General features: G+C 52.1%; 1 protein-coding gene across 1 annotated transcript; it reads left to right on the top strand.

The window, feature by feature from the left end:
• Positions 1–3,769: 3,769 nt before the first annotated feature.
• LOC125425445 (DENN domain-containing protein 4B-like) lies at positions 3,770–9,949 on the top strand (the record flags this gene model as incomplete). Its single annotated transcript, XM_048483049.1, has 4 exons — positions 3,770–3,875; positions 5,619–5,784; positions 7,317–7,381; positions 8,695–9,949. Coding segments are annotated over 4 exons (483 nt in total), but the record flags the coding sequence as incomplete, so codon positions are not given.
• Positions 9,950–13,329: the final 3,380 nt, after the last annotated feature.

The following is a 13,329-nucleotide window of genomic DNA, read 5'->3' as shown; positions in this document are numbered from 1 at the left end:
AAGAAGAAAAGAAGAAAAGAAGAAAAAGAGTTGGATTTATATCCCCCCTTTCTCTCCTGCAAGGAGACTCAAAGGGGCTTACAAACTCCTTTCCCTTCCCCCCTCACAACAAACACCCTGTGAGGTAGGTGGGGCTGAGAGAGCTCTGAAGAACTGTGACTAGCCCAAGGTCACCCAGCTGGCATGTGTTGGAGTGCACAGGCTAATCTGAATTCCCCAGATAAGCCTCCACAGTTCAAGCGGCAGACAGCCCGAAAAACACAGCCTGGGAAACCCACCACAACCAGTTGAATCCGGCCGTGAAAGCCTTCAACAAATCTCCAGGAATCTCCCAACACAGAGTTGGCAACCCTGGGTAAATGCAGTTGGGCCAGTCCAGAGCACAAGTCCAGAACTCAGTTTGGTCCGGCCGAGAACCAGTAATTGTGAGCAGCAGTGGCGTAGTGGTTAAGAGCAGGTGCATTCTAATCTGGAGGAACCGGGTTTGATTCCCCGCTCTGCCGCTTGAGCTGTGGAGGCTTATCTGGGGAATTCAGATTAGCCTGTGCACTCCCACACACGCCAGCTGGGTGACCTTGGGCTAGCCCAGGGGTCTGCAACCTGCAGCTCTAAAGATGTTCATGGATTACAATTGGCCATGCTGGTGTAACCCCCATGCTCAGAATAGGTTGACCCAGAAAGGGGTGGAGACTCAAAGCAGCAGAAGGCTGCAGAGCTCATGTAGGTTGGAGGAGACAAGGCGACCAGACTCGGACCTTGATTTGTATAAGCCCTTAACACCTTGTTAAGGTAACTGCAATGTTGTTGGGAAAGAGTGGGAAGGTAGTTGTTTATTTTTGCTATGTTGTAAATGTTGGAGTTTATTGTTTCAGGGTTTTTAATGTTTGTAATGGGTGAGAGTTCTCCTGGAAACCTTCATCATGTTGAATCCTGTTCATCAAGCCCTTGGAGTCTTCAGGAGCCAACCCACTTGCAAAGAAGAATTGGACCTGGCAGTATCAGTAGACTGTAAATATAAGGACTTGAAAATGCAACCTGAACAGGACCTTGAAGTGTGATGTTAAATGTTGATGTTATGTTATATGTTAAGAAAGTAAACCATTTTGTTTTTTTAAAATTTGTCGTTGCAAACTCATTCCAAGTGCGGCCCCACAGAACCCACAGATAGAGGTTACACTGGCAAGGGCTGATGGGAATTGTAGTCCATGAACATCTGGAGAGCTGCAGGTTGCAGACCCCTGGGCTAGTCACAGTTCTTCTGAGCTCTCTCAGCCCCACCTACCTCACAGGGTGTTTGTTGTGAGTGGGGGAAGGGCAAGGAGTTTGTGAGCCCCTTTGAGTCTTCTTCAGGAGAGAAAGGGGGGATATAAATCCAAACTCTTCTCTTGTTCTCTTCTTAATCCAGTGGTTCAGCCAGAGCTTCTGGGATTCTTCATCCCCCCAGGAAGGGCCTTCCTTAAAAGCTAAAAGCAAAGCATCTTGTAAAGGCGTGGGGGGTTGGGGACCCGGCACAGCAATTCCCGAAATCCACTCCTGCCCTGGCTGGAGATCGTTGCCAGTTTGCAAAAGGAAGTTTGGATCCTGGCCAGTTTGGACTCAGGCCTGGCTCTCTGGTTCATCTCTACTTCTCCAGCCTGAACTGGCTGCCAGCGGGGGACGGACAAGCTTGCCGGTGATGACACGCTCTGCTCTGATAAGCCGGGACTGTGAAATGACCGAGAGGACCAGCCAATAAGCCGGTGGAACCAAATGACAGAAGGGGAAAAAAAACCCTCAAAAGGATGTATTGATTTCCTCCCTGGGCTATTTCTGGCGCGCTTCGGCGCAAAAGGCCCGGCAGGGTCATCCCAGGAGGCAGGTGATTCAGGGAGGTGCCACCAGAGTGGAAAAACAGAAATCCCACAAGTAGATTACGTTATTTTCCTGGCTCGCCTGGACAGAGGCTGGCTCAGTAGGATGGCCGGCCGGCTGGCTCCCTCCCGGAATCACAAGGGATCTCCCCCACAACAGAGATCAGATCGCCACTAGAAAAATGGCAGCTTTGGAGAGCAGATGATTTCGCAGAGGAGGGGGTCCCCAATCTTTCCGAGGCGTTTCTTTCCCGTGAAGCTGCAACTTCTCACTTGGCAAAACAAAGTCGCCCGGAGTCCCAGCTTTTTAAAACCTGCCCTTGTTCCAATGAACTCAGGACAATGCACACGGTCCCTACTTGAAGCTCACAACAACCCTGTGAGGTAGTCTAGGTTAGGGGTCTGCAACCTGTGGCTCTCCAGATGGTCATGGACTACAAATCCCATCAGCCTGGCAGGGGCTGATGGGATTTGTAGTCCATGCACATCTGGAGAGCCACAGGTTGCAGATCCCTGTAAGTAAGGCCGTCACTCAGGAAATTTCACAACCCAGCAAAGCTTTGGACCTCGGGTTTTACAGATCCTGCAACGGTGGGTAGGAATTATAAGGGTTCCCCCAGCTAGAGAGAGCTCTAGAGAGAAGAGAAGAAGAAAAGAAGAAAAGAAGAAAAGAAGAAAAGAAGAAAAAGAGTTGGATTTATATCCCCCCTTTCTCTCCTGCAAGGAGACTCAAAGGGGGGGGGTGGGGGGGGGGGGGGGTGGGGGGGGGGGGGGGTGGGGGGGGGGGGGGGTGGGGGGGGGGGGGGGTGGGGGGGGGGGGGGGTGGGGGGGGGGGGGGGTGGGGGGGGGGGGGGGTGGGGGGGGGGGGGGGTGGGGGGGGGGGGGGGTGGGGGGGGGGGGGGGTGGGGGGGGGGGGGGGTGGGGGGGGGGGGGGGTGGGGGGGGGGGGGGGTGGGGGGGGGGGGGGGTGGGGGGGGGGGGGGGTGGGGGGGGGGGGGGGTGGGGGGGGGGGGGGGTGGGGGGGGGGGGGGGTGGGGGGGGGGGGGGGTGGGGGGGGGGGGGGGTGGGGGGGGGGGGGGGTGGGGGGGGGGGGGGGTGGGGGGGGGGGGGGGTGGGGGGGGGGGGGGGTGGGGGACCCCCCCCCCCCCTTCTCAGGGTGTGTGTGGTGGGGAAAAGAAGGGGAAAGGACTACAAATGTAAATGGGCTGATAACCCCACCCGCAATACAATGCACTCAACCACACCTTTGCATAGTAAGTTCCACCCAAACACTTACTGATTGGTTCCCCACCCTGAGACATGGACAGTATATACCCCACTAAACTTTCCCTTCTCAGCAGACACAGTGTGAAACAGACTTCCCTCTGCAGTACACCTCTGAAGATGCCAGCCACAGATGCAGGCGAAACGTTAGGAACAAGATCCACCAGACCACGGCCACACAGCCCGGAAAACCCACAACCACCAAGGGAAAAGGAGTTTGTAAGCTGCTTTGAAACTCCTTTTGGTTGATAAAAGCGAGATATAAATCCAAACCATTCTTCTTCCTGTTCTTCCACATGAAGCCTACTCGGTGACCTAGGACTAGTCACAGTTCTCTCAGAACTCTCTTAGCCCCACTTACTCACAAGGTGTCTGTTGTGGGGAGAGGAAGGAAAAAGGAATTTGTAAGCCACTTTGAGACTCCTTATGGTTAATAAAAACGGGATATAAAAACAAACTCGTCTTCCTGTTCCTACACATGAAGCCTACTGAGTGACCTTGGGCCAGTCGCAGTTCTCTCAGAACTCTCTCTGTCCTACCTATCTCATACAGTGTCTGTTGTGGGGAAAGGAAGATTATCTTAAGCCGCTTTGGTGGAGAAAAGTGGGGAATATAAATTAACCCCTCTTCTTCCTCTTCTTCTTTTCCTTTCCGCAGGGTGCAAGCCTAGAGGGGCCGCTGGTAAACGTGCGTTTGCTGTGGGATGTTCTAACGCCGGATCCCGACAGTTTCCCCCCGCTCTACGTCATCTGGAGGCTCCACAGTAAGTGTGTGTGTATGGGGCGCGGGGCGCGGGTGTTTGCTTTATAATCTCTCCCTATATCGCCCTTCTAGGCCCCTCCGCTCATCGGAGGCGGACCTACTGGTGATCCCTGGCCCCAAGGCGATCCAGCTGGCCTCTACAAGGGCCAGGGCTTTTACGGCTCTGGCCCCTACCTGGTGGAACAGGCTTCCAGGTGAGATCAGGGCCCTGCGGGACTTACAAAGTTTCCGCAGGGCCTGTAAAACAGACCTGTTCCGCCAGGCGTTTGGCCAGCCGGGAAGATGTCAACTCCGCCATAAGAACATCCGGCCTCCCGTAGGTTCATAAAGGGGAATAGAAGAGCTGAAGCCATCTATAGTTTAATATTTTATGTATTTTAGATAAATTGTATATACGATGTTTTAAACTTTTATTGTTGATGGAAACAGCTTTCGGGGAGGGCGGGGTGGGGGTGGGGGTGGGGGTGGGGGTGGGGGGGTGTCCCCTTCCACCCAAACACTTACTGATTGGTTCCCCACCCTGGGACATGGACTATATATATATATTTATGGACTATATATATAGGGTCCATATACATACATACATACATACATACATACATACATACATACATACATACATACATACATATACACACACACACACACACACACACACACCATATATATATAGTCTATATATATGTATATAGTCTATATATATCACCATATATATATAGACTATATATATATATAGTCCATGTATGGGAACCTGTTACTAAATGGGAACCTGTTACTAATAAATAAATAAATAAATTTGGCCAGGTTTTGTTGGGATGGGGTTGGTGTTAAGTACAAGGCATTGCTTGCAATCTGGCTGTGGGTGAGATGTCACCATCTGGCAAACAGGTTGGTTTCCCCCGCAAAGGAAGCTGTTATTCCATGAGTTTATAATTCCTCTAAACTTTTCCCCTTCCCTGCCCCCCTGTTTTTGCAGAGGCCACTGCACAGGAGGTCAATGTCAAACGAAAATGTCGGCCTAGCATGCGGCAGGGGCGAGGGAGCCAAAATGTCCTGCTAGGGATTATTAGGAAAGGGACTGAAATGAAAGCAGCTAATATGGTAGCACCGTTCTTTAAAGCCGTGGTATACCCTCCGTTGTGATATTGTATGGACAAGCTGGAACGGGTCTACATAATATCTAAACATGGCTGTCATGTCACCTCTTAACCTTCTCTTCACCAAACTAAACATCCTCAGCTCCCTAAGTCCCTCCTCATAGGGCAGTGGTGGCAAACCTTTGGCACTCCAGATGTTATGGACTACAATTCCCATCAGCCCTTCCAGCATGACCAATTGGCCATGTTGGAAGGGGCTGATGGGAATTGTAGTCCACAACATCTGGAGTGCCAAAGGTTCACCACCATAGGGAATGGATTCCAGACTTTTTACCATTTTGGTTGCTCTCCTCTGGACCTTAGCGGTTAAGAGCAGGTGCACTCTTGATCTGGAGAACCGGGTTTGATTCCCCACTCTGCCACTTGAGCTGTGGAGGCTTATCTGGGGAACTAGTTTTGCCTGTGCACTCCGACTCACGCCGGCTGGGTGACCTTGGGTTAGTCACAGTTCTCCAGAGCTCTCTCAGCCCTGCCCACCTCACAGGGGGGTTGTTGTGGGGGGGGGGGAAAGTAGATTGTAAGCCCATTTTAGTCTCTTTACAGGAGAGAAAGGGGGATGTAAATCCAAACTCTTCTTCTTCTTCTAGGTAACATTCCGACCCGATTACAATCCTGGAGGAGGCATAACCACCCCTTCTCACTGTCCTTCCTGGAGGCCATGCTGACCTCTGTCGGGGTGGGCGAGATGCACAAGGCGATCACTCTCTTCTTGGAGACTGTGGCGGGGCAGCCCAACCCCGCCTACATGCACAGGTATGGTTTCTCCCCGTTCCCCACTTGTGGGGAAGATACTAGCCCTGAGGCACCATACACCCCTATCCTTGTGGTGCTTGGAGTAGGCTTATTCTTCCAAAAGCAGTGCCCCCTCTGAGGATCATCTTCGTAGGGTGATGGTCACGATGGGCTCAGCATCCTGGTTCATCTCTGGAGTTAGGCCCGGGAGACATCCTGGGGAGATGAGTTATCCAGATGTCTCGGATACGTATATACCAGGGGTCTGAAACCTGCGGCTCTCCAGATGTTGGCCATGGTGGCAGGGGCTGATGGGAATTGTAGTTCATGAACATCTGGAGAACCTCAGGTTGCAGACCCCTGGTATATACCTTGATGAAGGAGCATCCTTGTACGGGGTCAGACATATCGACACACCTGTGCTTAGGACAAATATTATTGGGATTGTGTTCAGTGGCATAGCTAGGGGGGGGAGCGGGTGGGGCAAGAGCCCCAGGCATCACTTTCTGAGGTCACATGGGGGGAGTATTGCAACTGTGCCCTGGTGTCAAACAGCTTGGACCCCTCAGTTCACAGTACTGAAGCAGGTAGGCCAACAGTGGCACTCGGTGTGAAGCCTGCTTGTGTGAGCTCGGGGTTTCCGGCAGCTCACGTTATATCGGGAAGGGTCCTCTGCTGACCGTTGAAGTTCATGCTTTATGCAGGAGGTTCCAGAGTTAGCTCCTTGCGTTTCCAATAAAAGGATCTTAGATAGGAGATGTTGGGGGAAGAACCAGGAAGGCTGGAGAGGCCGAGATTCCTCTACACCAGGGGTCTGCAACCTGTGGCTCTCCAGATGTTCATGGACTACAATTCCCATCAGCCCCTGCCAGGGGCCATGGTGGCAGGGGCTGATGGGAATTGTAGTCCATGGACATCTGGAGTGCCATAGGTTCGCCACCACGGAAGGAGCTTAATTAAACCACTAAGTTTTGCTGCCCAGCTGAGAGGCAATAACCGCTGGCCGAGCGTTTTACCTCTGCAGGCTGTATCACCTCCCAATTGGCCATGCTGGCAGGGGCTGATGGGAATTGTAGTCCATTAACATCTGGAGAGCCACAGGTTGCAGATCCCTGATCTACACAGCCCCCCGCTATCTGCTCTGATAGGCGGCTATGTAAATAGGTCTCAGATTCGATACATCTCTCTTACATTAAGAGTCCTAATGTTAAGAGGAGCAGCAGTGGTGTAGTGGTTAAGAGCAGGTGTGCTCTAATCTGGAGGAACCGGGTTTGATTCCCCACTCTGCCGCCTGAGCTGTGGAGGCTTATCTAGGGAATTCAGATTAGCCTGTACACTCCAACACCCGCCAGCTGGGTGACCTTGGGCTAGTCATGGTTCTTTGGAGCTCTCTCAGCCCCGCCTACTTCACAGGGTGTTTGTTGTGAGGGGGGGAAGGGAAAGGAGTTTGTAAACCCTTCTGAGTCTCCTTGCAGGAGAGAAAGGGGGGATATAAATCCAACTCTTCTTCTTCTTCTAATGCAAGCACTTTGACTTCTTCTGTGTCCGTCCAGGAGCGTTTATCGGGAGATCCTCTTCCTCAAGATGGCGGCGCTGGGCAGAGACCACGTTGACATTGGTAAGGGGCGAAGGGGGCACGAATCTGTCCCTACCAGGGGTGCGAGTGCAGGTTGCGGGCTGCCTTTGGTTCCTTCCATTTAGGAGGTGCCTGATCCAAGGGTTCCTTGTAAGCACAGCTGTCCGGCTGGACTGCATGTCTGTTTCCTTTTCTAGCCTGTGCTATTGGGAGGGTGGAACGAGAGGGGTTTAGCAGCAATAGTGTCCGCTGAGGACCTAGGAGATCCAGCATTGATTCCCCCTCTGCCTTGGAAGCTTGCTGGGTATCCGTGGGCCAGTCACACACTCTGAACCAAACCTACTTTGCAGGGTTGTTTTGAGGACAAAATGAGGAAAGGGGAGAATGTCGTATTCCACTTTGGGTTCCCAGCAGGGAGGAAAAATAAGAGTGCAAATGAAGTAGATAAGTACTATTCCTCCTCCTAGCAGGGAGAGAACTCTGCTCAGGCGGCAGCATTTTCACAAGTTGCCTGTTATGGCGAGAGGAAGGAATGGAGTTTGTAAGCCACTTTGAGACTGCTTAGGGTTGAGAAAAGCGGGGTATAAATCCAAACACTGCTGCTGCTTCCTTAAGCCAATGGCTCTCAGCTTCAAGCTATTAGCAGCTTTCACACTGCTGGGAGAAAGCTAATCTACTGGGATGAGTGGGCAAACGGGACAGAGAAGGGTTGTATCTGCTCCTGCCTTTCTTCTCACAATAGCAGAAAAACAGAGTGGGGTTGGCCAGAATAGCCTTGGCCGGCTCAAGGGTTTGAGCCTTCAGCCCGTCTCGGGAGAGAATCGTGCCCCGTCATTGGCAAACCACCTCGCAAGGCCTTATCAATGCTTTCATCGTGAGGTCCAGGACTTTGGGGTCCAACATTAGGTGTAGAGCAGGAACCCCAATTCTTGGAGTGCGCAAATTGTCCAATTCCGGGGCTTTCCCAGGAGCAGCAGCAGCGTAGTGGTTAAGAGCAGGTGCGTTCTAATCTGGAGGAACTGGGTTTGATTCCCAGCTCTGCCACTTGAGTTGTGGAGGCTTATCTGGGGAATTCAGATTAGCCTGTGCACTCCCACACACGCCAGCTGGGTGACCTTGGGCTAGTCACAGCTTTTCAGAGCTCTCTCAGCCCCACCTACCTCACAGGGTGTTTGTTGTGAGGGGGGAAGGGCAAGGAGATTGTCAGCCCCTTTGAGTCTCCTGCAGGAGAGAAAGGGGGGATATAAATCCAAACTCTTCTTCTTCTTCTTTCCCACCTCTCCCACTGCAAACTGCGCTGAATGGGGGTCTCTCCGACACCACCACCCCTCTCTCTCTCCCTTCCCTCTCCTCAGTGGACTTCGATAAGAAGTACAAGTCGGCCTTCTCCAAGCTCGCCAGTAACCTGGGCAAAGAGACCCTGAAGCAGCAGCGGGCTCAGCCGCTCACCTCCAAAGCCATCGACTGCCGCAAGAGCTTCGGAGCCAATCTGGAGTGCTAGCAGGAGCCGCCGCCTCCGTGCGCTTCCCGCTTGCCGCTGCCTGGCGCGACTCCTACCACAGAGGAACAACCCAGGATGGAACTGGAAACGATACCAAATTGCAAGGGGGGGCACAGCAGGGACTGCGTCGCCCTCACGTGACCTGTGGCCTGTGGAGGTCGTCCCCTCCGTGTGGGTGTGCCCAGAGCCTCGACCTCCGTGGGGAGTAGGGAGTGGGGCCAAGCAAGCCCTCCTAGGGCAAGTGGTTCTCTGCCAACCGTGGTCTGCCCTCCCCCTCTTGGTTCAGCAACAGAAGAGGGGGATTTCAGGTCTTCTTAGGGCAGCGGGGTTGTCTGTGGTGGGATAGACGAGTGGATCTTGGGGACCACGTGTATATTGGGGTTCAGAGTGGGTGTGGCTTCTGGCCCCGCCCTCCCCCCCGCCCAGCACTGCACTCTGCACGTGCATGCCATGCCCAGACCCCCGCCCCTTCCCTCACTACTCCCCGCTCCGGGTCACTCCCTAGAGTCGTCTGTCTTTGTGCGGTGTTACTTCCGGAAGGTAGCTGGCCAGCCGTCTTGTCGGCCCTGATCACGGCCAAGTTAACCGGGGAGCGGGCAGCCGTCCCCAGACCCCCCCGAAGTTGGTTTATTTTTTTACCAGTCAGTGTTTAACGAGAAAGAAAAGCTATTTTATAATTTATTTATTACCGAAGCCCATTTTTTGTGTCTGTTCCCACCTTTGCTGCTTGTGCTGAAATCCTAAAGATGACAGGCCCTATAAGTGATAACGGGGTATGGGCTCTGCTCTCTTCGTCCCTTTCGGCCCTTCCGTCTATGCTCAGCTCCACCCAGAGGGCTGGGGAGGGCCAGCCCGTTGTAGAGACTCGTTTCTTCTGGTGCTCCGGGCTGCTCGGTAGGATGAAGCAGAGCGGGGATATGAGTCGCACTGGGGTGCCACGTTGGTCGCCCAGGGCTCCCCCACCCCGTGTGTTTTGCCAGGGCTCAGATTGTGCAATATGGAGTCGGATGTCCATCCAAACCCTAACCCACCCCCCGTGGTTGCGTTCCTTTGTTCATTTTGTTTCAATGTTCTTTGTTCTGTAAATAAAGATGGTTATGTATTTTCTCTGCCTGACTTCCACCTGTGTTCCTTTTTGCTGGGGGGTGGGGGGGGATTCCAGATGTAAAGGCAGAAGGCCCAGAGGGGTACCAGCTGAAAATGGTACCTGGGGTGTGACCGGCTCCCAGCGCCCCCCCCCCCCCTGCCTTGTGCTCCACCGCCTCACAATAGCTCAGTGATTGGCAGTTCAGGTGGGCGCTGGGGTACAGGAGCCGACCTACAACCACGGCGCCCACCTGAGCAGCACGGAGGGAGCCACTGGATGCCGGCCAGGTCCCACAAGGATCCAGCTGGTGCCCGGCGCCCCCCACATGATTAAATGGCCTGCGCCCGGGGACATGGGAAAGCTTTGTCGGTATTAACTCAGGCCCCGATGTTTATGGCTGTTTTTTGAGAGCTGGATTCAACCAGCCAGAGAAATGTTCAAGGTATAAGAGAGTCAAAGCTCTCTTTTGTCTGATGAAGGTAGCTTTGATTCTCGAAAGCTTATACCTTGAAAATTTTGTAGATCTCTAAGGTGCTGTTGGGCTTGAGTTTGTTTCGATTTCTAGCACGCCGTCTCTGGACCAAGTCGGGCTCAGGACAGGACACAACACAGTTAAAATACCATATTTACAATGAAAACTTACACACTGTGCCACAGAGAGAAACACATCTTCTTTTTTAATCAAAACTTTATTAAATGTCCAAAAATACAAAAAAGAATAATAAAAGAAAAAGAACAACAATCTGAATAACAATTCAAAAGTCATTAAGAAGAATGTTGAAGAAATAAAAAGAATACAAACTAAAAAAAAGGATGATAGAAAGGAAAGGGAAAAGAGAGAACCAGAAAGTTAAAAACAAAAAAGAGACCCGGGGGGGGCGGGGGGAGAAAAATATATAGTATATAAATCTGTAAATTGTCTATCAATATATTTATTTAGTCGTTAAATTTAATAGACCGCCCACCCCCGAAGGTCTCTGGGCGGTGTATAAACCAAGCAAACTTAACCATTTAATGTATTGCTGAAGGCTTTCATGGCCGGATTCAACTGGTAGTTGTGGGTTTTCTGGGCTGTGTGGCCATGGTCTGGTAGATCTTGTTCCTAATGTTTTGCCCGCATCTGTGGCTGGCATCTTCAGAGGTGTATCACAGAGAGAAGTTCACAGATGCAGGCGAAACGTTAGGAACAGGATCTACCAGAGCACTGCCACGCAGCCCGGAAAACCCACAACTACCATAACCATTTAAATCCAGCTAAAACCACAAAACAATACCCAACCCTAAATCCATAGAACAGGATGACATAACAACAACAAACAGTAACTCAACTGAGAGCGGTCATATAGGGAAAAGTAAACAAATCACCTACCGTATATACTCGCGTATAAGCGGAGTTTTTCAGCCTTGTTTTAAGGCTGAAAAATTCCCCCTCAGCTTATACGTGAGTCACCACTTACCAGCAATCACAAGCCGCTTGTTGCTGCCCTCCCCGGAGGGTGAAGGGGGAACCCCCAGAGTGGGGGGCTCTTCAGGCCTCTGCCGAGGCTGGGGGCCGGCTGGGACGACCTCTGTGCAACTGCACAAGCCACTTGTTGCTGAGCTCCCTCAAACCCCAGCCGGAAGGCAGAGGGAGCTCCTTATTTGGGCAGTGACTCCCCCTGATGTCACTGCCCAAATAAGGAGCTCCCTCTGCCTCCGGCTGGCTGGGCTTCCTCAAACCCCAAGGGAGGTACCACTGTATCTATTTTACTTTATTGGTATCTATTTTTATTTTTGAAATTTACCAGTAGCTGCTAAATTTCCCACCCTCGGCTTATACGCAAGTCAATAAGTTTTCCCAGATTTTGGTGGTAAAATTAGGTGCCTCGGCTTATACACGAGTATATACGGTAACTAAATCTTTACTCAGCCTTGAAACTGGTGGGCCTTGACCAGTTATTCCATCTCAGCCTGGGCAACCTCACAGGATTGTTGTGAGGATAAAATGGGGGATGGGAGAGGTTCCTTATGTCACGCAGAGTTTGGAGGGAAGGACAGCATAAACCATTCACACCAATGGATTCCCCAGTCAGGTGTTTGCAACCTGCGGCTCTCCAGATGTTCATGGGCTACAATTCCCATCAGCCTCTGCCAGCATGGCCAATCTGGACAGCCACAGGTTGCAGACCCCTGCCCCAGATGGATCGTGACAATCTTACATCAGTGCCGATGCCCAGTGCAAATGCCCGTTAAGCGATTCTTGCGGGAAGGGCCGTTCAAATAACCTTTGAGGATCCTACAAGCTGGACGTGAAGAAAGCAGGTGCCCCTGCTCCGTTTTGCTTGCAACTGCCCCTTCAGGTAAACTGCCTTGGGACTGGAGGTTCGACTGAAGCGTCGCAGCTGATAGCTCTGGGTAAGCCATTCCTCTGGCTTCAATTTATCTAGCCCCCTTTAGAACTAAGCTTCATGTGGTCATGAGTTTTGTAGGTGGAGTATAAACCCAAACTCTTCTTCTTCTTCTGGGCGTAGGAGGTTAAGAGCTCATGTATCTAATCTGGAGGAACCGGGTTTGATTTCCCGCTCTGCCGCCTGAGCTGCGGAGGCTTATCTGGGGAATTCAGATTAGCCTGTACACTCCCACACGCGCCAGCTGGGTGACCTTGGGCTAGTCACAGCTTCTCGGAGCTCTCTCAGCCCCACCTACCTCACAGGGTGTTTGTTGTGAGGGGGGAAGGGCAAGGAGATTGTGAGCCCCTTTGAGTCTCCTGCAGGAGAGAAAGGGGGGGATATAAATCCAAACTCTTCTTCTTCTCTTCTTATAATCCCAGGAGAATTCCAGCGTACCACCTGCAGGGTGCCAACCCAGCCCTACTACCAGTTTTAAAAAATACTGCGGTTTTGCAAAGTGTGTGGAAAGTCAGGAGGATGGGAGCGTGTTCCTAATCTCATCCAGCAAGCCATTCCATCAAGTGAGACCACCACAGATCATACATTAGTGGGCACGGATGGGGGGGCGCATCTTGGGGCTGTTCCTTGCCCCAGGGGCCAGATCCACCAGCAACTCCTGCCCCGTTGAAAGGTGCTTGAGATCCCCTCCTGAGAGCCAGCATGGTGTAGTGGTTAAGAGCAGGTGGATTCTAATCTGAAGAACCAGGTTTGATTCCCCGCTCTGCCGCCTGAGCTGTGGAGGCTTATCTGGTGAACCAGATTAGCTTGTGCACGCCATCACACGCCAGCTGGGTGGCCTTGGGGCTAGTCACAGCTTTCCGGAGCTCTCTCAGCCCCACCCTCCTCACAGGGTGTTTGTTGTGAGGGGGTGAAGGGAAAGGAGTTTGTAAGCCCCTTTGAGTCTCCTTGCAGGAGAGAAAGGGGGGATATAAATCCAACTCTTCTTCTTTTCTTCTTTTCTTCTTTTCTTCTT

The sequence above is a fragment of the Sphaerodactylus townsendi genome, unplaced genomic scaffold (genome assembly GCF_021028975.2).
Source record: "Sphaerodactylus townsendi isolate TG3544 unplaced genomic scaffold, MPM_Stown_v2.3 scaffold_489, whole genome shotgun sequence".
NCBI lineage: Eukaryota > Metazoa > Chordata > Lepidosauria > Squamata > Sphaerodactylidae > Sphaerodactylus > Sphaerodactylus townsendi.
This window is presented reverse-complemented; position numbering and strand designations above follow the sequence as displayed.